We start from the raw sequence: 22248 nt of genomic DNA, 5'->3' as shown, positions 1-22248 counted from the left end.
AGACATCACCCGCGCACTAGTCTTACCCTTTCCTCACCAAGAGTGACACCAACCCCATGAACATGCCCATACTCTGATTTCCGGGGTGGAGACTAAAACCACCCAATGGTGACGCGCGCCGGAAAACAGGCGTGCCGTGGTCCGTTTCTCCCTCACGTAATTCGCCGTTGCCAATAGCGGATCCCGACCCAGAAAGGTCACCCGACAGTAAAAAAAACCGCGCCCCAAGCCGAGACTGTCGAGTGGCATTCTGGGCGTTGTAGTTCCGTACTCGCTCCGACTCAACCAATCCCTACGCGAGTCACGCGGAATACTGGGGCGAGGTCACGTGTCGCGGGGCCTGTCAGTCAGTCGGTGGGTCGGTCAGCTGAGCCGCGGACGGTGCAGACCGCAGTGGGGCTGTGCTGCTGCCGCCGCCGCCGCCATGTCCGGGCTCGCGTTGCTGTATTCGGGGCTGGGACTGAGTGTGGCCGCCGCCATCACCGGCATTGGTTAGTAGTGGGGTCGGAGAGGGCGGCCCTGGATGCTGCGGGGGTCATCCCTTCCCTGTTCCTTTTTTCATAATGCCTCCCCCCCCCCCGCCGCAGTAGCTAATGAGTCGCCGGGGAACGGGTGTCTCGGATGGGGCGCTTGAGCTTCTTATTGACAGTGTGGCTGTTTGCTCTGAGAAGCCCCCCTTCACTGCCCTGGTGTCGCTCCCAAGGTGTGCATCTGGGGCGACGCCTTTCTCCTAGGCAGCCTCCCCGCAGTCTCACTCCCCAGTCTTTCTGCACCGGGCTTGGGTGATTTGTGGCTCTCCTTGCCAGTGACTCTCTGCAGCCCCGCTAACGTGAAGGGCCCTCCTCTTCCTGCCCTGTGTCGTTCTCCGTCAGCTGAGAAAATGCTGGTTCCTTCCCCTGAGGCTTGTTGGGTGAAAGTCGCAGAAATATGTATATTCTGCAAGGTCTCCACCTGATCCAATTGGTTGGGTACACTTTAGGTGTTTAGTTGTCGGTTGTGGAGTGATTGTTCTGAGTGTTGGTCTGGGTATCTGTGGCGGCCTAACATGCTCCCTAGCTAAGCCAAAGAAGTGAGTTTAGAAGCACTTCCTAAAACGCAGCTCCAGTTCCTCTTCCTGCATGAGAGACAGGACTGCCGACCCTTAGAGGAGAATGCTCATTGAAGTCTTCAGTGCAGACACACATATGGGACTGCACATGCGCAGATTTTTGTTACAGTTACAGGTAAGCCACTCTGTTTTCTTGAACCTGGCAGTGTAGGGCAGGCTGTGCAGCTTGCTTTGGCCTGGTCACCCTTGGTATACTTCCACTGAAACTTGACTGACCACACAGATGTTGCTAATATATAAATACAGTTGTTCAGTCTTTGACATATATGTTGAGGCAAGGTATGAAGGAACTAGGGCCCATGGCTAACCATGGCCGTTATGTCTACTTGTCTTCCTAAGTTCAACCATGACTGTTTTAGACACCAGCTTTACCCAATGCGAAGCAAATGTTTTCAAGGGCAAGATATTTCTAGGTAATCAAAGTGCCTAGGATATTTGTTGTGCTGTGTTTGAATGGCTTTTTCCTAATACCTCTGAGGAGAAATAGGAAACTCAGCTTTCTGTAGTGATACTATCTGACAGGCCTATTCAGAGGACAGTGGCATTAAGCCTTAAGGTGGCATGTCAGCATCAGAGAAAAGTGCTTCCAAGAGTGTTTGAGTGCCTCGTTTACTGATTCAATGAATTTCTGTGTGCTACATCTGTTAGTTCTCCAGGTAAACCGGGAACCAGTCTTGCTGATGACCTGGTCCCAAAAGGTTACTAATGTGCAAAACCATCCCATACTTGGTACAGCCCTCTTGCATAACCTTTCCCTCCATTGTAGTTTAGGGTGCCAGACAAGGTACAGAGGGGTGAGTGTGAGTGGGCTGCCATCTGGATGAACTTTACCAGAGAAATATTTCCCTCTTGATTTGATTAATGAACTATTTGTGTTCAGTGAGTTTTCTTGCTTTGTTCATAGCTTGCCTGGGTTGCCCCTGCTGTTGGGCAGCTTTGTTCTTAGTCTTGCTTGTCAGGCCAAACCCTAGACAGGCAAAAAAAAACATCTCTAGAGAATGTGACATAGTGGCATCGATGAGAGATTCAGCAGGTGCTGGAGAGTCATGAGTTCGTGACAGCCCAGTTCTTTGGTCTTGCTAGGGAGATTCCCACCTTGAGTCCTGCAGGGTTTTGCTTCATCCTGGCAGCCTCCACTCTTGCTCAGATGATGAGGGAAGGGCTTACTTGTGAACCCAGACAAGTGTGCTGCTTCCTTATTCTACCTGGCAAGGATCATCCTGGAAAACCCTCTGCTGTCTTGTTCAAATTCTGTCTTTGTTCTTTGTTCTCTGAGGAATTCACAGTCATCTGCTTACCTGTAAGAACGAGCGCTATGCACAGATTTGTACAATGGACTCTCTCCTTGTTTTGCCAACAAGCTTTACGATAGCTGTCCTAACAAAGGGGGAACAGTCTGGCCTGTACCAATTTCTCGGTGGCCTCAACTGGATTAACCTGGTAACTTTGGTTTAAACTTCTCCAGTCAAGGCTAAGGAGTCCTAAGCAGCAAACTCAGCGGTGACCTTCCGACAAGGTCTGTTCCTTTAAGGTCATTTGCCGGGTGGGTACAGGCAATGCCGAAAAGCATGGAATCTGACTAGTTTGGGCTGGGACTAATCCACGCAATGCTCCGCTTAATAGTGCTCTGTTTTCTTTCTTTGGCAGTTAGTTTCCTTCCATCCTACCCTGCTAATTTATGCTGTTTGTGAACTGACAGGAGGAATCTTAGTTCCTCCTCCACATCAGGGTGACTGGAAAGAATTATGCTTCCCTTTTTCTGAGTTTGGTTGCCACAGCATTACAGGGAAGATGTTAACTACTTCATTTTGCAATATAATTTAAGCACCAATGCAACTTTTTCATGCTGAGTCTGTGAGTCTCAGCCTGATTGGTCTCCTGGGTACCATGACTTGATTGTGATCTTGTTAAACCTGGGGGACATCAGTATCTGTGAGCTGGGGCCTATTGAACTGTTTGATAATGGTGGGGGAGAGATATAACCCTCAAGTCTGACAGCAGTCATTTGGCCTCCAATTCTTCATCCAATAAAATAAGCAGCTATTCAGCTCATGGATGCAGAAGCTGAAATCCCTCATCCAGTTCTGGGGTATACATGAAGTCTGATTTATTCTGGTATACAATGCTAGTGGGTCAGAAACTTAGCTGTGCAATCTTGCACATGCCCAGGGTCTCATTTAAGCAACTCTGTTACTCATGCACTGCTACTTCATGTGCAAAATTAGCATGTCAGTACCACACCTGGTGGCAGGTTATAGACCCGTGATGTGCCAGAATTGCATGCTAAACAACTGATAGTCCAATGAGCAAGTGAAAGATTTTCTTACCAACCAGCATTGTGCTTAAAGCTGCCTGATGTGTGGGTGGAAGTGAAGAGGAAGGCAGGTGTTAATCACCCTTCCACCACTGTTTCTCAGTGTCTTGTCTGTGTCCTGTAGCTTAGTGGCAAACAGTTTAAAAGATTCAAGCAGTGCAGTGCTCCTGTTTTAAGCTTGTTTACTAATTCATCTGTTGAAAGAGTAGCAGCATCTCATTTGACCATGCCGGAATGCTGAATGAGCAGTGTGATGGATGAATTTCAATAAGATTAATTCAATGTGCACTTTTCTTTCTGTAAGCAGCTGTACTTAGTCTAAATACCATGGCATGTCTCAACAGTCTTGGCACATTTTTTGCAGTTTTGAGTCCTTTTACATGCACACGATGTAGACATGGCATTGTTGGAATCCATGGCCAATGTCAGTTGGGTATTGACCCTGGACCTAGGGAGGAAGAGAGTTTTCTGTCTAGAAATGAAAGGCTTCAGATGTTAATGTCCTTCACTTTCTGTTTAATGCCTGGTACGACTACCTCTCTTTGTTGGTGTTTCTCAGAAAGCAGACTTTTGTCCACTGCTGCCTTACTATAATGGAAAGAGCACCTGGTGAAATTCTGCAGTCTTTGCAACTCTTAAAGGTGTCCAAATAACCTCCTGGAGTGTGTGGACAATGCTTGGCACCCAATAGCACAGCTAGCAATACATACCTCAAAGTATTGGGGGAGGGACTGGAAGGGGGGTATTACTGATTTCTCTTTTGTCATCGCAAGGCGAGTGAGTCGCAAGGCAAGGAGGAGAAATGTGACTAGAAGGTTTGAGTGTCTGTAAGGATTATACCCAATGATTGCTTTTATGGGGGGGGGGACCAGAAACCTGGAGATAGCCCTGTTGGAATTGTATCAAGGCCAGCCAACTGGACCTGCAAAGCCAAGAGCAACTGAGAGCTTTGGCCCCTTTTTCTGTGAGGCCCCCAACAAGTGGCATGTTTTCTTTCTTTCTGGCACTGGTAGGAGCTGTTGAGAGACTCTTCAGGTCCACTGAATGTGTTCTTGCTGATCCCAGTGCAATTCACTTCACTTATACCCTGCCTGTCTCCCTAGTGGAAGTCCAAAGCGGCTAAAGTTGTTCTTCTCATGGCAACCCAGTGAAGTTGGTTAGGTTGAGGGTGTCTTTCTGGCTCAAGGTCACCCAGCAAGCTTACATGGAAGAGTGGAGATTTGAACTTGGGTTTCCCAGATCCTGTGTTTGTGTTAAATGCCATCAAGTCACCTCTGACTCATGGCGACCCTATGAATTAGTGTCCTCCAAAATGTCCTATTGGTAACAGCCTTTCTCAGATCTTGCAAACTGAGGGCTGTGGCTTCCTTGATTGAGTCAATCCAGCTTATTTTGGGTCTTCCTCTTTTCCTGTTGCCTTCAGCATTTCCTAGCATGATTGTCTTTTCCAGTGAGTCTTGTCTTCTCATAATGTGATAGCCTCAGTTTAGTCATTTCAGCTTCTACGGAGAGTTCAGGCTTGATTTGATCTAGAACCCAGTTGTCTGTCTTTTTGGTGGCCCATGGTATCTGTAAAACTCCTCCAACAGCACATTTTGAAGAAATCTCCTTTCTTCCTGTCAGCTTTCTTCATTGTCCAACTTTCACACCCATTCATAGTAATAGGGAATAATATGGCATGAATTAAGTTGATCTTAGTCACCGGTGACACAACCGTACATTTAAGAATTTTTTCTACTTCCTTCATGGCTGCCCTTCCCAGTTTCAATTTCCTTCTGACTTCTGCAGTCTCTCTTTTGGTTGATGATGGAGATAAGGAATAGAAAATCTTGAACAATTTCAATTTCTTCATTGTCCACATTGTATGTAAAGTGCCGTCAAGTCGCAGCCGACTTATGGCGACCCCTTTTTGGGGTTTTCATGGCAAGAGACTAACAGAGGTGGTTTGCCAGTGCCTTCCTCTGCACAGCAACCCTGGTATTCTTTGGTGGTCTCCCATCCAAATACTAACCAGGGCTGACCCTGCTTAGCTTCTGAGATCTGACGAGTTCAGGCTAGCCTGGGCCATCCAGGTCAGGGCATTGTCCACATTAAAGCAGGACTACAGCTGAACATTAAGAAGACAAAAGTAACGACTACTGGGGAATTACTCAACTTTAATTGTCCACATTAAAGCTGAGTAATTCCCCAGTAGTCATTACTTTTGTCTTCTTGATGTTCAGCTGTAGTCCTGCTTTGGCACTTTCTGCTTTATCCTTCATCAGTAGTCATTTCAAGTCTTCACTATTTTCTACCAGTAATGTGGTGTCATCTGAGTGTCTGAAATTATTAGTGTTCTTTCCACCAATTTTCATTCTGCCTTCATCTAAATCTAATCCAGTTTTCCTTATGATATGTTCTGCATGTAGACTGAAGAGATAGGGAGATAAAATACATTCTTGTCTGACCCCTTTTCCAATTGGAAACCATTCTGTTTCCCCATATTCTGTCCTAACAGTAGCCTCTTGTCCACAGTACAGGTTGCACATCAAAACAATCCTAGTCCAATGCTATAACCACTATACCACACTATCTCCCAATCCCAGCTGCTAGTGTAGGGAGAGGCTACATCAGCTAGCACTCAACAAGGCCCTCCTATCCCCACTAGGTCAAGAGGCCTAATTTTGAAGTTCTGCTCCAGCCTTTTTTTTAAAAACAAGATTGCCCCCTTCCTTCCTTGTATCCTATTTTTCCCCCTTTGGGTTCTCTTGCATTGTAGTATGCAAGGAAGGTCCTTGTAGATAGTTTCTCCATACTGTTCCAGTTGTGTCCTGTGTTCCTGTAGTGTTGGGATGGAGTGCCTTTGATGACTGCAAAGTTCACATTGACTTGGTTTCAAACACTAGTTAGTATATGTGAATGATGCCCTTGCAATCATGGAAAGTAGCTGGAATTACTGATATTTTTCCTTGTTCTTTACTGAAGACTTGGTATGTATTATCCTTTTTGAGCAGAGTACACTCTGTGGAAGCTTACTGGAGATGCTAGTTTTGCTCCCTGAGAGTTGTTCTGTAAGGTTCCTATTGCTTGGTAGGTATTTTTATTGTTTCCATTTAGCTTTTTACAAAGCCATTGAAAAAGATCATGTGGAGCTTTGGAGTTGCTATCAATATGCTGATGATGTGCTGTTCTATATGTGATTAAGTGTCCTGAGAGAGTTCTTGGTTCAGAGCTAGTGTTTAAAGACCAAGGTCATGAGGCTACATAAGTTGAAAAGGAATCCAGTCAAAATAGAGGTAATGCTGTTAGATGATCTAAAGGTTTCAGATGGCTTGGTGACAGATGGCCAGCATCTGATCAGGTCAGGAGTCTAGCAGTACCATCCTAAGCAGAGTTACACCCTTATATTGACAACAGTGGGCCTAGGAGGGTATAACTCTGCTTCAGATGGCACTGTAGGAGTGTTTCTTATTTTATTTTTTATTTTACAAAATGTATACCTGGCTTTTCTGTCCTCATAAAGCCCACCAAGTCAGCTAACAAACTAAAACATACGTAATAAAATCATATCTTAAAAACCAACAAGAAATACATAATTAAAACCCAAGCTAAAATAATGCAAAAGCATAAAAACAACAAAACATTAGGCAGGAAGGAGGGATCACTGAGGGAATGGCAAAAAAACCAAAAAAAAGTCTTCACTTGCTGGCAGAAGATGGCAACAAAGGGACTGACTCATCTCCCGGTGGAGAAAGTTTCAGAGTTTTGGTGCCACAACCAAGAAGGCCCTCTCCTGAGTTGCCGTCTGCCTAATCTCAGAAGGTGAAGGCACCCAAAGGAGGGCTTCGAAAGATGACCATAATGGTTGGTTGGGTTCATAAGTGCATAGGCAGTCCTTCAGGTATATTGGCCCCAAGCAATGTAGGGCCTATATGATAGCAATCGGGACTTTCATTACCATTGGTCAAAGGGTTTGGAATGATCTTTCTGAAGTTATCTGGAACTGTTACAGTCTCATCTCCATTTTTTAGTATCTGTACACTTTTAACTATTGTAAGTGGCCTCAAATTTGGGAGCTGTGGCATATAAATATTTGAAATAAATTGTTAATCCCTGTGAATAGTGTAGGAGATATTGACTTGCTTAGGTGTTGTTATACTTGGCTTTATGACTGAAGGACTTGAACACAGATGTTGCATGGCCCAGCACCATGCTCTCTCTAGTGCATTGATTTCTGACTTGATGGTCCTACTCTTTATAGGTCTTGAAATAAATTTGCCAGTTTCACCAAGAAATGAGTTTTTTGGATCTAGGAGGAAAAACCTTTCAATGCATTGTGCCAGAGGAGTAATACTTCTTTTAGAAACAGCTTGATCAGTGGCATGGCCTAGAATGGGAAAGGGTTACTGTTCAGAGGCACAAGCACCATGCTATTCATCTGTAAAACCCCTCACTGAGCTGTGGGTACAAAAGGGACACACTTTTCCTCTCTGGAACAGGAAGTGAGAAAAGGGAGCGTTTCTAAGCAGCAGTTGACTTCCAAGTCCAGCAAAAATTTGTGGCCCCTGTAGTAGGGATCAACCCTTACCTGTGTCTGCTGTTGTCTGCTCCATGTTCTTATCTAGGCATCAGGAAGACTTTGGTGTGTGTGCTTGTTATCTCTGTCTTGCTTTGAAGGCCTGGGTGTGCAAGCAGAGAGAAGCAGCAGACTGTCAGCTCCTTGTGCCAGTGTTTCCAAGATCAGAGGCTGCCTCTGCTGAGTGAAGGGTTTGGAGCTGGCTGTGCCTCTGGGGTGAAGCTGTCACTTGGAACAGGCTGCACACTTGTGAACAGAGACTGGTGCTCATCGTGATGGGAATCTGAGCCCACCTGAAGCCCCAGAGCACTGCTAACTTTGAGCCATTAAGTGAAGCCTCCAGTTTCTCGACCCATTTCCTCTTCATGTTGCCTTTTCCCCATACAAGGTTAATTCTCTCTGCCCTGTTCTTTGGGTGTGCATTGCCTAAACAAAGCTATTGCATCCTCTCTTGAACTGTCTTGTTGCCCAAATTCCCCCCTTTTTTGTAAATCAAATTGTCACAGCCTACCTTCTTTCTTTGCTCTTTATGGGTATTAGTGTTGTATCTTATTCCCAGAGTCAATGGACAGTGACCCTGCCCTTAGATCCACAGCTCCTTCAGCTTCCCTCCTTTTTCTTGTTGCTGAAACCCCTTCCCACCGCTGCTTCTGATAATCTTTTCTTAATCGATCAGGTTTTGAATGGAATATAATTTTCTGCTCAAGGCCTGGAGCTGAAGGGAGTGGAACATTTGCCTCATGTGTGTGACTTGTCATATTCTGTTCTTGTGTCTCAAAATAAGAAATTTCCTATAATCATGTCCCTGACTCATGTCATGAACTGTTCAGTCATCCTTCTGACTTGCTCCCTGCACTGAGGCTTTGCATGCACCTAGCCTTGCTGTGTGTCTTCATGCTGATGCTCTTCTGTATCCCTTTTCTGTGTGTGTGTGAAGTGCCGCCAAGTCGCTTCCAAGTCATGCGACCCTATGAATCAATGTTGTCCAAAATGTCCTATCTTTAACACCCTTGTTCAGGTCTTGCAAATTGAGGGCTGTGGCTTCCTTTATTGAATCAATCCATGTCTTGTTGGGTCTTCCTCTTTTCCTGCTGCCCTCAACTTTTCCTAGCATGATTGTCTCTGTAGGCTCCCCTTTAAAAGTAGGGGATGGCTTGGGGAGCAGAGGTACCTATTGTGGTACCTGGTGGAATAAAAAGATACCGAATTGCTGCCATGTTGGGTTAAGAATGAAAATACTGTAGATCTCATCTAGTTCATGCTCATCTCTTTCAGAAGAGTTTGCAAGCTTCTCATATGACCGAGGCTGTGTATGTGTATGCATGCACAAACGTGCAACTGGTATTGGATAAATAGTAAAGATGTCTGAAGATTTCTTAAGAACACCGATTATAATCATTCCTGTGGGTTAGCAGTGTTAGGCTTAGATCCAATGATCCGTCAGCAGAAGGTGCTAATGGTTGTGGGTCTTCCCTGCTTTGTTGTTCCTCCAGCTGTCCCCTTTCTTCTTGCCCTCCCAGGAAAACCGATTCCTGGGGTTGCTGGATATATGCAGAATACACTGGTTGAGAGGCTGTAGCAAGGAGAGGGAAGAAGACAAGATCCCCTGGGGACAGAAGAGACACTGGGGGGACAGGAAAACAGGGAACATCTGCAATCTTTGCCAAAGTGGATTGTGAGATTCTTAATGAGTTGCAGAAAAAAATTGTGGCACAAAGATTAACACAATTATTGAAGTTTTTGTGAGCTATTACCCACTTTGTAAGATACATAAAATGGATTCTAACAACAGATGTGTATGTATATGTGTATATATATGTGTGTGTGTGTGTATGTGTGTGTGTATGTGTGTGTGTGTGTGTGTGTGTGTATATATATATATATATATATATATATATATATATATATATATATATATATATATATATATATATATATGTCTGAGGGAAAAGAAAAAGTGTAAACAGGTAAGTTAGAAGTTCACAAATTCAAGAGGCAATTTCTGTCATTTCTGTGCAAAACTTTTAAAATGTACAAAATAAGCAAAGTGACCATTTACAGCTGCTGTAATTGGTGATAACAGACTAACACTATAATCCCACCTATTCCCATATGGACCTAACCCTCCACTGCAGTCATGTTCAGAGGCCCTGCTTCGGGTGCCCCCACCGTTTGACGCTAGACAGGTGGCAACCTGAGAAAGGGCCTTCTTGGTTGTGGTGCTGAAACTTTGGAATTCCTTTCCCAGGAAGATTTATGTGTCTCCCCCCCCCCATTGTTTCCCCCCATCTTTTGTTATTAGCCCTCCTCTCTGCTTGTGGTGTGAGTGTTTTAAATATTTAATTATTTGTATATTTTATATGTGCTTATATTTTAAATGCTGTTAATGTCTTGATGTTTTTATGCTCACCTCCTTGGGGACCCTGGCAGGCAGCATAGAAATGTTTTAATGGAATAACTACGAACAGAACTGAGTTCAGTTAGTTTAGACGGGCGTAACTCTGTTTAGGTTTGTGCAGTTATTTTAAGCAAGTTAACTCTGCCAGTCTTGAGCATTGTAAAGTACCACCTCTTTTGTTCTTGTAAAGGACCAGGTCAGCTAGTCAATTTGAATTTATGTCCTTTTAACTGTTTTAACTGTTAACTTTTCTACAGATTTTAACAAACTGATGAAGTATTTCATTTATAAAGGTAAAGGTCCCCTGTGCAAGCACCGGGTCATACCTGACCCATGGGGTGACGTCACATCCTGACGTTTACTAGGCAGACTATGAGGTTTAACGCATGGCCAATTTGTCTCGCCTTTGTGCCTTAAAAGTAGCGAATTCCCATGGTCTAAACGCATGACCGTCCAAGGGCAGCGCATCGGACCCACCTTAGGCGCGATTTAAGCAAAAACAAAACACAAAAAAACAGGTTAAGCAATCCCTGGTTTCTATCTTTTCTGTGCTAAACCGCTACTTTTTAAAATTTCGCTACATTACCGGAACGCCGGCGTGCGTGTAATCACATGACTAGCCCGCTACTAATGTCCTTTTGTTCAAGCTCTCAGCCCCGACAAACAGCTGAGCTGCGGGTGAGCAAGGGCGGGGCAGGTGCGAGCAGCGCTGCTGGCTAGGAAGGGAAGTGACGCGACAGGGAAGGAGGGCTCCTTTTATGGACTTCCGGGGGGAGGGAAGAGGGTGGAAGGGGCACAGCTTCTCTGGCCTGAAGAGTATAAAAGGCCAGAGGAGAGCTGTAGCCAGGGAGGAAGCAGGCTGTGACCCAGGCTGGCTGAGCATAGAGCCACCCAGGTAGCCTCCGAGGGAGAGGAAAGCTCAGACTCTCCCTCAGACTGGTCTGAGGCTGAAGAGGCGCCTCAAGCCCCGACCCTCTCCAGGCCAGACAGATGCCCCCCCCCCGACCAGCCCTGTAAGGGGGGGGGTGCTTCACACCGTCACGATGGTATACCGGAACACTGGTGTCCCAAGAAAAAAAGGGGGAGAATCGGCCTTTGATTGGATAACCCCTCAGCCAATCCTTGGGCAATGACACGGCAGTGACTCCACTACTATCCCACATTATATGGGTGGCTCGAATGCACGGGGAGCCTCCAGCAGCTACTTGCTTCGGACTTATAGTGGGATGGACTAGCATCATGCGTTTGACTATCCTGTCTCAGAATAAAATATTGTGAGATAAGGGAGGAGCGAACCAAGAACATACTGCCCATGCGTTAATCCCCTATGTTTACGGGGTGGTTTGCCAGTGCCTTCCCCAGTCATCTTCCCTTTTACCCCCAGCAAGCTGGGTACTCATTTTACCGACAAGTTCTAGTTCTGTAATCATATCATGTTATTTAAATCAGATTGAACTATTCAAGAGTTCTTCAGTAAATTCATTCATTATACATATTGAATCGCTGGTCTCCTTGTTTCTCTTCAACTGTATTTTTGCAGGAAATCTTTGGTAACTTGTCAGTTTGACCAGATGAATTAGTTCCCAGCCTTTCCACAATAATTCATTCTTTGATGGTATAGTGTCTGGTGTAAATCAACCTTGACGCAACCAATAAATTTAAAATCGGCTCATGCGATCTTTCCCATACTCAGTTTTACATAATTCAAAAGATATAACAGAAGATCAAATGGAACTGTGTATTTAACATTTTATGCATCACCTCCAGTACTGTTTTCTGAAATTCCCTGTATCAGTTACAATTCTACCACATGTGAAGAAAGCCTTGTTGTTCTTATGCTTCTGATACTTTCCAGCATCTGGTTTACATGTAGATTTTCCATGTCATGGGGTGCTATTTGCTGCTATTTCATAGTAGTTTTTCCTTAAATTAAGAATACCACAAATGCCAAACGTTTTTAAAGAAACATTGCTGTATTTCTAATAAATTTGTTATGGATTCCTTTTCCACTTTGTCATATGATTTCATCCTGTATGCTCAGCTTTTAGTAGTAGGTGATAGATCTTGGAGAACAGTTTTTTCTTGATTGCGACTAGTTTTTCGAACTCCATAACCTTTCTAAGTGTAGCAGTGTGTATCCTACCATGCTACTCAGCAAAATTTGAAGACTTCCTTTTGCCTGAAGAGCCACTGAAGTGGAAGGAAGGCTCCTTAGGATGAAGAGTTCAAACGTTGCTGAATGAAGTGGTAGATTAAATGCCATTGTATTCTTGTTCTATTCAAAAGATCTAAATGAAAGGGGTACACCCTCCTTCCATACTATCTCTGATTTCATGAATCCATAGAAGTGTATTAGTGTTCATAATTTCCCCATAAATAGGCTTTTCCTGAATGATGATATAGCCCTGACCTGGATAGCCCAGGTAGCCTGATCTTGTGAGATCTCAGAAGCTAAACTGGGTCAACCCTGGCACGTATTTGGATGGGAGACCTCCAAGGAATACCAGGGGCGGGACGTGGAGGCAGGCAATAGCAGACAACCTCCGAACGTCTCTTGCCTTGAAAACCCCACCAGGGGTCAGATGTGACTTGAAGCCCCCCCCCCCAAAAAATGCTGAAGATTGAAGGCTGGTTTTTGCTACAGAAGCCAGTGGTGATCTATCAGGAGCTACTGTGTGTGTATAATATCTACCATGTCTCCCAACAAAATGTTAATAGGAAGGGTTGTTGCCTCTGTCTCCTTGGAAACCATCAGGGTGTTCATATTACAGGTATTCCCTGTTTGCCATACATGTGTTGATGATTGCTGCCTTGCCCTGACCAGTAAGTTAGGATAGAGTTGGGGTTAGCAGAAGACTAGGTGGTCGTTTCATATATGGTGTGCTTATGTATGTACACCTCTGTGCACATGTAAGCGTAACTCCACCATTACATTACTTTTACTTCACTTACTGTTACGTTAGCTCCAGAAAGTCAAGACCGGCAGAAGAACTATCCCCAGAGCTGTGTTTGTCATGAATCAGTCCTTGAGGATTTAAAGGCCCAAAGGCAGAAGGATTCAGTGTTGCTCTTGTTTTCCAGGGATCTGCTACACAATATTTGACCTGGGCTTCCGTTTTGATGTGGCATGGTAAGATGGTGCTCTCTCCCTGACTCAGGTGTGGGGTGGTATGGGGGCAGATGGTGTGCGGATGCTCTGCATACTTGGCTGTAGAAGAGAGCCCAAGAGGAATGATAGTGTGGCTCTCCTTCCGGGGTTTATGGATTCCTGAAGGCCTGGCTGTGTTCTGTCCCAAGGGAGAGGTAAGCAGCCCTTGGCATGCTTGCATCCACAGGCAGGCAGCACCCCCTCCCTTCCCTTCCCCTGTTGTTGACAACAGTATTGATGGCAGTGTCCTCTTTCACCAGTCTATTTTGCTAATTGTATCACTTTGCCTGCGGGTCAGCTGGCTGCCGCTTCTCTTCCCCAACTGTTGCATGTAGCAAACGCTTAGATTCAGTTTGTAGGCCCTGTGCTGTCAAGCTTTTGGGTGGGTTCCCTCCACCTCAAGCTTTTCACGCACCCTCCCTCCTTCTTTCTAAAGCTCAGCTGGTGCCCTTTTTTCGGTCCTTCTATTTGTTCAAACAGCAGCTGATGCTTTCCTGTGCCAGTCTGAGTGATTTGGGACTAAGAATCCAGAGGGGGTTGCCACGATCCCCATCCTGTTTCTGCTGGTTCTAGAGGTGATCCAGGGTTATCTTATTGCGTAGAATCTCAAGCAAGTTGCTTGTTTTGGCCTCTACTGGACCCCATCAGAGTAGTGTAACTTGGTTCTTGTAGGTTATCCGGGCTGTGTAACCGTGGTCTTGGTATTTTCTTTCCTGACGTTTCGCCAGCAGCTGTGGCAGGCATCTTCAGAGGAGTAACACTGAAGTCAGTGTTACTCCTCTGAAGATGCCTGCCACAGCTGCTGGCGAAACGTCAGGAAAGAAAATACCAAGACCACGGTTACACAGCCCGGATAACCTACAAGAACCAATGAACTCTGACCGTGAAAGCCTTCGACAATAGTGTAACTTGGGTTTAGCACAGCTTTCCTGCAGTGATCTTTTCCTGCCCAGCCACTAACATAAAGCCCCTTCCTAACATGGCGTCAAGACTCCCAGTCCCTCTTGGCAGAGTGGAATCTTTTGGCTGTCCCAATGGGGGAAAGGTGTTTGTTTCTTTCACCATTTATGGCACTGAGCCAGAGGGAAAGCCATTGACAAATGGAAAGAGTCTACTGACTTGTGATTGGTGGGTGCTGTTTCTTTTTGGGAGTTGGTGTTATGACTGGTGGCATCCCATTCATATAAGAACACTCCTCTGCATACAGGTTCCTGTCAGAGACCTCGCCCTTCATGTGGTCTAATCTGGGAATTGGGCTGTCCATCTCACTGTCAGTGGTGGGTGCTGCCTGGTAAGTGCTCCTGCCCCCCTTTATCCATTAACCATCCTTCCCCCATTGTTCTTGGGTCTGCTTCAGTGCTCACTAGTTAGGAAGGGGAACTAACCCAGTCACTTCTTACAGGCACTGGCTTTGCAACTGGCAGGGCCGGATTAAGACCTTTAGATTTTGGTGCCCCCATATATATGTAAAAAATAATTAATATTACATTATTTAATGAAAAAAATAATATATTAAGCCTAGTGTGATTATTCTCAGTTCCCACTTTCTCTTCATCCTTATTTTTTTTAAAGGATAAGAGTGAAAATTGTGATGTTCAGTTGTTTATTGGCGTCACTGTATGCATGTAATTTTTTCATTTAAGGCCCCTTTTTGCGGACCCTGGTTCTGCTGCACCGTTTGCAGTCGTGCACCATATGGTCCATGGTAAATCCAGCAATGGAAAATTTCTGTGGTGCCCCCCCTTCCCTTGATGCCTTAAGCACGTGCTTTTTTTGCTTAATGGTTAATCCAGCCCTGGCAATGGGTAAGGGTGTGGGGTCTCAGTGAAAAGCACCAGTCTTGTAACCCTTTCTGTGATTATGTTTTCAGGGGCATTTACATTACTGGATCCAGCATCATAGGTGGTGGTGTCAAAGCACCTAGAATCAAAACCAAGAATCTGGTCAGGTGAGAGGAGGCCTTTTTCCTTTCTCAGTAGTTGCCGAGGACACACGCACTGCCTGTATTCCATGATAATCCTATTTATAATCTTTGCTGTAGACATATCCTTCTTGACTTGCCTTTTGCCCTTTTTTGGCAGGCAGAGCCACCCTGTTGAGGTATGAGGATGACAGAGATTTTAGTCTTCCGGGGTCCTAAAACAGTGTAAGGGAGTGTCCCGTGTCGCCCTCCCTCCCGGGCTCCCGGGACACCCAGTCCACCCCACCCTGGGGGGCCGGTTCCCCGAGGCCCCACTCACCAGGCGCAGAGTCGGGGGGGGCAACAAGAGGCGACTGGCCAAACTCGCCTCTACTTGGGCCGTCGTCCGAGCCGGGAAGCCCGAAAACCGCCACGAGGCCCGCTCGTCAGCTGGCGAGCGGGGAAAACCGCCCGGGCAAGACACGCCCCACAGACAGGGCGCCGCAGCAGACGCCCACTACCCCGGGGCCCAAGCTGGCAAGTGGACCAGGGCCCCACAGGACCCCCAGAAGACCTGCCCAATGGCTGGGGGGCGGGGGGGAGAGGCCGAAGATCCAGCGCCCGGACGCTGCACCCCAACAGCGGCAGCCTGGCGAGCAAGGCTCCGGCCCCCAGCTGCCGCTCAGGAGCAGCTGAGAGGGCAGGGAGAACGGCCACGGCCAGGAGAGGCAGCCTGAGGGGGAAATGACCCGCCCAGGGCCAGGCAAGACCCAGGGAGGCTGGCTAGTTGTCTACCGAGCCTGGTATTGACCAGGAGTTACCACGCTGGCCAGCTCAGGGGAGGAAAGTTCCTAATCCTCCTCTGAGTGGTCTGAGGCCGAGGAGATCCTCTCCGTCAAGGCCCCAACGTGCACTCTAACAGGGGAGACCCCTCCAGAGAGGCAGGCCCCACGGTCAGGGGCGGGACAGGGAGCTATACCAAAGTCCAGGCAATGGCAATCAACCTGTGAAGGTCTGTTGCCTTGAGAACCCTACGGAGGTTGCCGTAAGTCAGCTGTGACTTTATGGCACTTTACACCACCACTAAAATACTACCAAGGATTATAATAGGGCAGTCTTAAAATGGGATGATGAGAGAAGCAAACCAGATTGCATGGAAATATAGAACACAAGTGGGCGAAAACGCATGGTCACTTTATCCTCCTTTAATTCCTGTTTCAGCCAGGATTGAACGCATGCATTTCACTTAATGTGCATTCGATCCTGGCTAAAACAGGGATTAAAGGAGGATAAAGCGACCATGTGTTTTCGCCCAAGGTGTGATTTTTAGTCCAGCATTTTTAGTTCCTACCAAGTAAGCTTACCATTGTAAATTTGTTTGAGCCCTTTTCTCAGCATGGTCCTCTGACAAATCTACCCCCCACATATGTAATCAATGAAGGGCTGGTACACTAGACAAGATATTCTGCTGAATATTTAAAACACTGCTGAGATAATTTGATAAGTGAGACAATTTGATAACAGAAAAGGAGCTGGAGAATGCTCGTCTTCCCGAAAGCTGGCTCTGCATTTGGGTTTCTGCGCATCTGTCATGCCTGATGAAGCAAATAAGGGGAATCACCAATCAACAGCCAGATGACAGGATTATGTTGTTCCTTGGAGCGCATGGTGCTACCTGGTAGGGGGGAATGTCCTACGGGGAATAAGATCAGGTCACCATGCAGACTGGCTTGATTCTGAGTGGAATGGGCCTGCTGAAAGATCATTGTGGTGCACAGCTGAGGCACAGTGGTTAACGAGCAAAAGGCAGCTATGAAGATGGACTGCTGATAATCGACTTTTTTATGGTGTGAAATGCAAGAGTGAAGGCACCCTCACACCCAGAATGCCACCTTTATGGAGTGTTGTTAGACCGGCAGTTCCCAAACTTTTTGAGTCATGGAGCACTTTTCAAGAGAGAAATTCATCATGGAGCACTAATTTTCACCTAGCACCTATATACTAAACCAAATGACAGCAGTATTTTTCTTTCCAATCTCTTCATGGAGCACTAGGAGATGTTTTGCGGAGTGCCAAGTGTTCCATGGAGCACAGTTTGGGAACCACTGCTCTAGACTAACAGCCTAACAATCAGCGGAACCACTTTAAAGGACTAGCCCTTTATTTTTTCTTTTATTTTTTTGCTCCTTTCCCTAGCCCTATGTACAAATTTTTCACCTTTGAGAGTATCCCAACTGCTAAACTGTCCTTTCTCTTGGCAGCATCATCTTTTGTGAAGCTGTGGCCATCTATGGGATCATCATGGCCATCGTGATCACCAACATGGCTGAGGTAATGGGCGGGGGGAGATGTCTGGCTTCTCTAGAAAGGGCAGTTGCATGCTAGGACTTGCCTTGCTCTTCCAGCTCCAGTTATTACTGTAGAATAGGCCAGCTATAAAACAAATTGAGGCCACAACATTCAGTTTGCAAGACCTGAGCAAGTCTGTTAATGTTAGGACATTTTAGAGGTCATTAATTCATAAGGTCACCATAACTCGGAAGTGACTTGATAGCACATAACACACACAAACACACACATAGCCCAGCTGTCAACAAGCAGAGGAAGAGGAGGAAAAGAGATTCCAGAGAGCCATTGACCAAATACAGGGAAGCCTGGATGCAGCAAGTGCTACTGGTTTGGAGCTAACACTTTTGAACCTGATGGGACAGAACGTATGGAACTATCATAGTGAGTCAGAACTTTGGTTCATCTAGATCACTGTTTCCTGTTGAGTCTGGGAGTGGTTGTCAGGCAGAGAAAATGTATTTTCCCACATCTTTCTACCTGAGATCCTTTAACTGGAGATGCCAGCAATTGAAACTAGGATCTTATGCAGGCAAAGCATATGCACTACAATTTAGACATGGCCCTTTAAAGCACAGACTTGCTAATTGCTCCTGAAACATGGGGCAATTCTGCAGGGAGGCAGGGACAGAGAAGAGCCCTCTTGCTAATCCTATTTAGAAACCAGATTATTATTCACAGGACACTAATTCTTCGCAGGACTTTAGTTCTTCTTTTGCCATCCCAAGAGCAGGGTTCATCTGGTTCTGGCTTGTGCCTAGAGTTGATGAAGTGTCAGGAGCGTCTGATGTCTTCACCCCTCTGCTGCCTCTCCACACACCCAAAAATGTTGGCAAGCATTGTTGTGTAGTCTGTGCTTCTTAACTATTGGGTAGTGTTTCAGTGCTGCATCTAGGTTCCTTTATCTGTGGTTGTGTCCCTTCATTTGCTAAAATATTGTCATTACTTACAGGAATTTACTGCTGTGACTCCTGAGAAAATTGGGTCCCACAACTATCATGCAGGTATATGATTGGATTGGGGGGAATCAGACACGACAGCTGTTCTCAACCTTGTGAGAGCCTCAGGTGCCCCAGTGTGAGCTTTACTGACTCCTCCAAGCCTGTCTGTTTTTCTCCCAGGAAGCTCTGGGAAAATGTGCAGAAAGCAGGGAGCATATTGACCCTACCTACATTTCCTCCTCCTAGCGTTGCTGAGCCCCCTTCTCCCCACCCTGTATTGTAGCAGCAGTCTCAGAATCACCATCTGTGTACTTGCTGTGAAGCTGGCAGTAGCAATGGCTGTTTCCTTGGATGTCTGAAGTAAAGATGCTATTTTTGTGGCGTGCCTCAGAGGGGCCTTGTTTGGAGGCAATCCTTTGCAGATCCTCTATTTCTTTAGTGTGTGACCTCAAGGGAAATTCCTTAGGACTCTGGGAAAAAAGACAAGTGAGTGCTACCCATTCCTTGTGCTCTTTTTTTTTTCTCTCTCTCTCCTGTAGGTTTCTCCATGTTTGGGGCAGGGTTGACAGTGGGTTTCTCCAACCTCTTCTCTGGTGTATGTGTGGGCATTGTGGGCAGTGGTGCAGCACTGGCAGATGCCCAGAACCCTAGCCTGTTTGTCAAGATGCTCATCGTGGAAATCTTTGGCAGTGCCATTGGGCTGTTTGGAGTCATCGTGGCTATCCTGCAGGTGAGCCCCCGCCAAACAGCCCCCCACCATTGGTCCCTTAGAGTCCTGCTCATTCCCATCTCTAAACGAATCATTGCACAGAACTAAAAAGTTATTATTCATCAAACTACTTGTGATCTGTGGCCCTCCTTTGAGCAAGGGTAACATGAAGAACAGGAGACAGTTTGAAAAACAAGCAGGCAATTTGCTCTGTGGGATCAGCAAAACAAAAATGTAAGAAATGAAGCAACGCTCCTTTGCAGTTTGCACAAAGGGCTGCTATTGGGTACTTCCAGGTTGCATTGGGTCCCACAGCTCTCAGTATCTGATCGGGTCAGAAGAACAGGTACTAATCCCTATTGCTGATGTGGATTTAAGTTAGCCACCGCCAGGTGGACTTCGAGAATGAGCCGAGACAAGAAGTTGGCTTTTCAGTCTATGTCTGGGGGGCTTCGTCAGCTGCTGCCCACTTCTTCAACAAATATTCTCCAGCTCACATCATCAGCTCCCCCATCCCACCAGCTCCATTGCCCTTCCATCTTTCTCAGTAGTTGAGAGCTGATCACAGAGCAGCTGTCTTTTTTCATGATGATAAGCAGGTGAATGCAATGCGTAATCTCAAAAATAAATAAGCCACAACATGGAAGCAGTCCCGATAGCTCTACAGAGGTCATAAAATAACTGGACTGGGAGCACTGGTAGTCATTCAGGGCTGCAGGTATATGGAGCAGGTGTCCTCCCTGGGAACAAGTGAGGGTGATGGCTCCTCTCTTTCCCCCTCCTCTCCTGCATGTAACTGAAGAAACGCTGGTCCATGAAGTGAGTTTGAGAGAAGTCTAAATCCTGCTTCCAGTGTTTTTGGACAGGGTCAGTCGGAGATGTGCGGGAGAGATGTACTTCATTGAGCAGGAACATGTTCTGACCTTTTTGCCTTTTTTGTGTTTTTCAGACATCTAAAGTGAAAATGGGTAACTTCTAAGCCCCTTGCCATCCCATCTGTCTGTCACTTGCAGATTGTGTACATATTTATTTAATGTCTCCTGTTGGCTTGGGGCGGAGCTTGGTGTACAAAGTTATTCCTGTGATCTTTGCCTGCCGGGCCATGGAAGACACTGATCAATTTGATATGTATGTGTTGAGAAACTTACCCTGTCTTTCCCCCCTTCCACCACCCCTTTCCTGTTCCCTTAAAGGTGAAGAAGGCTGGGTGCCCAGGGGAAAGGAGTCTGTGGTTCTCCTCCCTTACACTCTCTATGTGGCAGTCACTGCCACCTGCGGTGCCATGTCCTGTGAAATAAATCTGTTCATGTCCCCAAGTGGTTGCCCTCTTTTTTGTGCCCCTCCTACTGCCCCAGCTCCTACTGGCCACGACCATCCATTTTTTATGAGTCATGGTTGAAGCATTGGTTGAAGTCTTGGCTCTGTGGGAGGCGCCCTCCTAGACACATCTGCTCCACACTGAAGAGGCACAAAGGAACTGAAAAGTGTTATTTCTCTAAAATTGCAAATGATTATTAAAACTAATTATAATAAAAGTGTTTTGTACTGTGGTTGACAATCATTGTTTGGCAAACTGGTTGAGGCCTACATCAATTGCCCTTGCCATAAGGAAATGTACCCTACTGCTGGTCATAATTCCTGAGAATAAGAAAACAAAACCATCTAAAGGACTGAACTCATTTGAACCGCCACTGGCAAAAGGTCTGCGTTAATAAGCCTTCAGTAGAGAGGCCTGAAGAGGCTGTTTAGAGTGACACATTTAAACACCCAAGCTTGCATCTAATGGGAAGTCTTAGAAAGCAATAAATTGAGGCTTTTGAGGGCTATTTTGCACATTATGCTGAAATGAAATCTGGTGTACATTCAACAGAGGTTTGCAGTTGGTTGTGGCATGCTGATGAGCGTACTTGTATGTGGCACAGGTTTGTCATGTTCAGACATGACATGTTTGTGCTTTTAATACCTCAAGTGTACACTTAATGTAATGTGTGAGGTGACCCTTCAATACCAAGGTTATCTTGTTGAGTAAATTTACATCGAACCACCTGGTTAATTGTGTGGAAAGTGTAAGCAGATGCAGTCTTATGTTTCTCTGAATGATTGGGGAAGTTTTTGTGAGGGCTGTGCTTACTATGAATTTCTGAGAAAGGACACCCTCTTCTCTTGCTAAGTAAAGCAATTCCTTATAAAACAATGTGACTTCCTGTTTGCAGGGGAATCTGGAGCAAAAAAAAGTCCTACAACTAAACCTCACATTCTCGTGGCTATATTATACCCAATGGGGTGTTTTAAAATGCTTAAGTTATGAACCCGAAGTATAAGGATAGGGTCTTGGTCACTACCGGATCTCAACACCCTTTCTTCAATTCTGTTCTCTTTTCCCACTATAAGCAAGGATAGCTTGAATTGGAATAAGTACGTACCTGTGCTTCATTGTGGGAATTAAAAATGAACCCAAAAAGGTAAACCATGTAGTGAAGGTACCATTTTTAGAACATGTTCCTCTATATTTTCAGCAGGAAGTGGCAACAGGAAGTTGTGCTGTTGGGAGTGGGAGATGGAGGTAGAGGGTCTTCTCCCAGCGGAGTACACTTTTCCTTGTGCACGTGAGATGTGAGAGAAGAGGAAAGCTCTACCTATTTACTTCAGATCAAGAGAGTTAATTTCATGTATCATTAAGTTCCCCCTTTGTAATCAAAGGGCTGCACACCTGCCTTTTTTGAAATTGTGACCCAAATATAGTATTTGATGTCTTCAGGCTGTTTGACAAGTAGGTTCCTCAAAGGGTGGGGTGGACTGCCGGCAAGTACTTCTCTAATAAATAGATCT

General features: G+C 45.8%; 1 protein-coding gene across 1 annotated transcript; it reads left to right on the top strand.

Moving 5' to 3' along the window:
• The first annotated feature begins 390 nt into the window (after positions 1–390).
• ATP6V0B (ATPase H+ transporting V0 subunit b) lies at positions 391–20575 on the top strand. The gene is made up of 8 exons (XM_056845521.1): positions 391–491; positions 13457–13505; positions 14731–14814; positions 15394–15471; positions 17685–17754; positions 18722–18773; positions 19250–19440; positions 20369–20575. Exons 1-8 carry the CDS (start codon positions 425–427, stop codon positions 20396–20398), a joined length of 621 nt encoding a protein of 206 aa, XP_056701499.1. The 5' UTR covers positions 391–424; the 3' UTR covers positions 20399–20575.
• The last annotated feature ends 1673 nt before the right edge of the window (positions 20576–22248 follow it).

Source organism: Euleptes europaea, chromosome 2 (genome assembly GCF_029931775.1).
Source record: "Euleptes europaea isolate rEulEur1 chromosome 2, rEulEur1.hap1, whole genome shotgun sequence".
Taxonomy (NCBI): domain Eukaryota; kingdom Metazoa; phylum Chordata; class Lepidosauria; order Squamata; family Sphaerodactylidae; genus Euleptes; species Euleptes europaea.
This window is presented reverse-complemented; position numbering and strand designations above follow the sequence as displayed.

Excerpts from the sequence above, each read along its gene's own strand:
- ATP6V0B (XM_056845521.1), top strand. The coding sequence starts at position 425 with ATGTCCGGGCTCGCGTTGCTGTATTCGGGGCTGGGACTGAGTGTGGCC. Across the intron at positions 18,774-19,249 it reads GTCCCACAACTATCATGCAG|GTTTCTCCATGTTTGGGGCA; the intron begins GTATATGATTGG and ends TCTCTCCTGTAG. Across the intron at positions 19,441-20,368 it reads TCATCGTGGCTATCCTGCAG|ACATCTAAAGTGAAAATGGG; the intron begins GTGAGCCCCCGC and ends TGTGTTTTTCAG.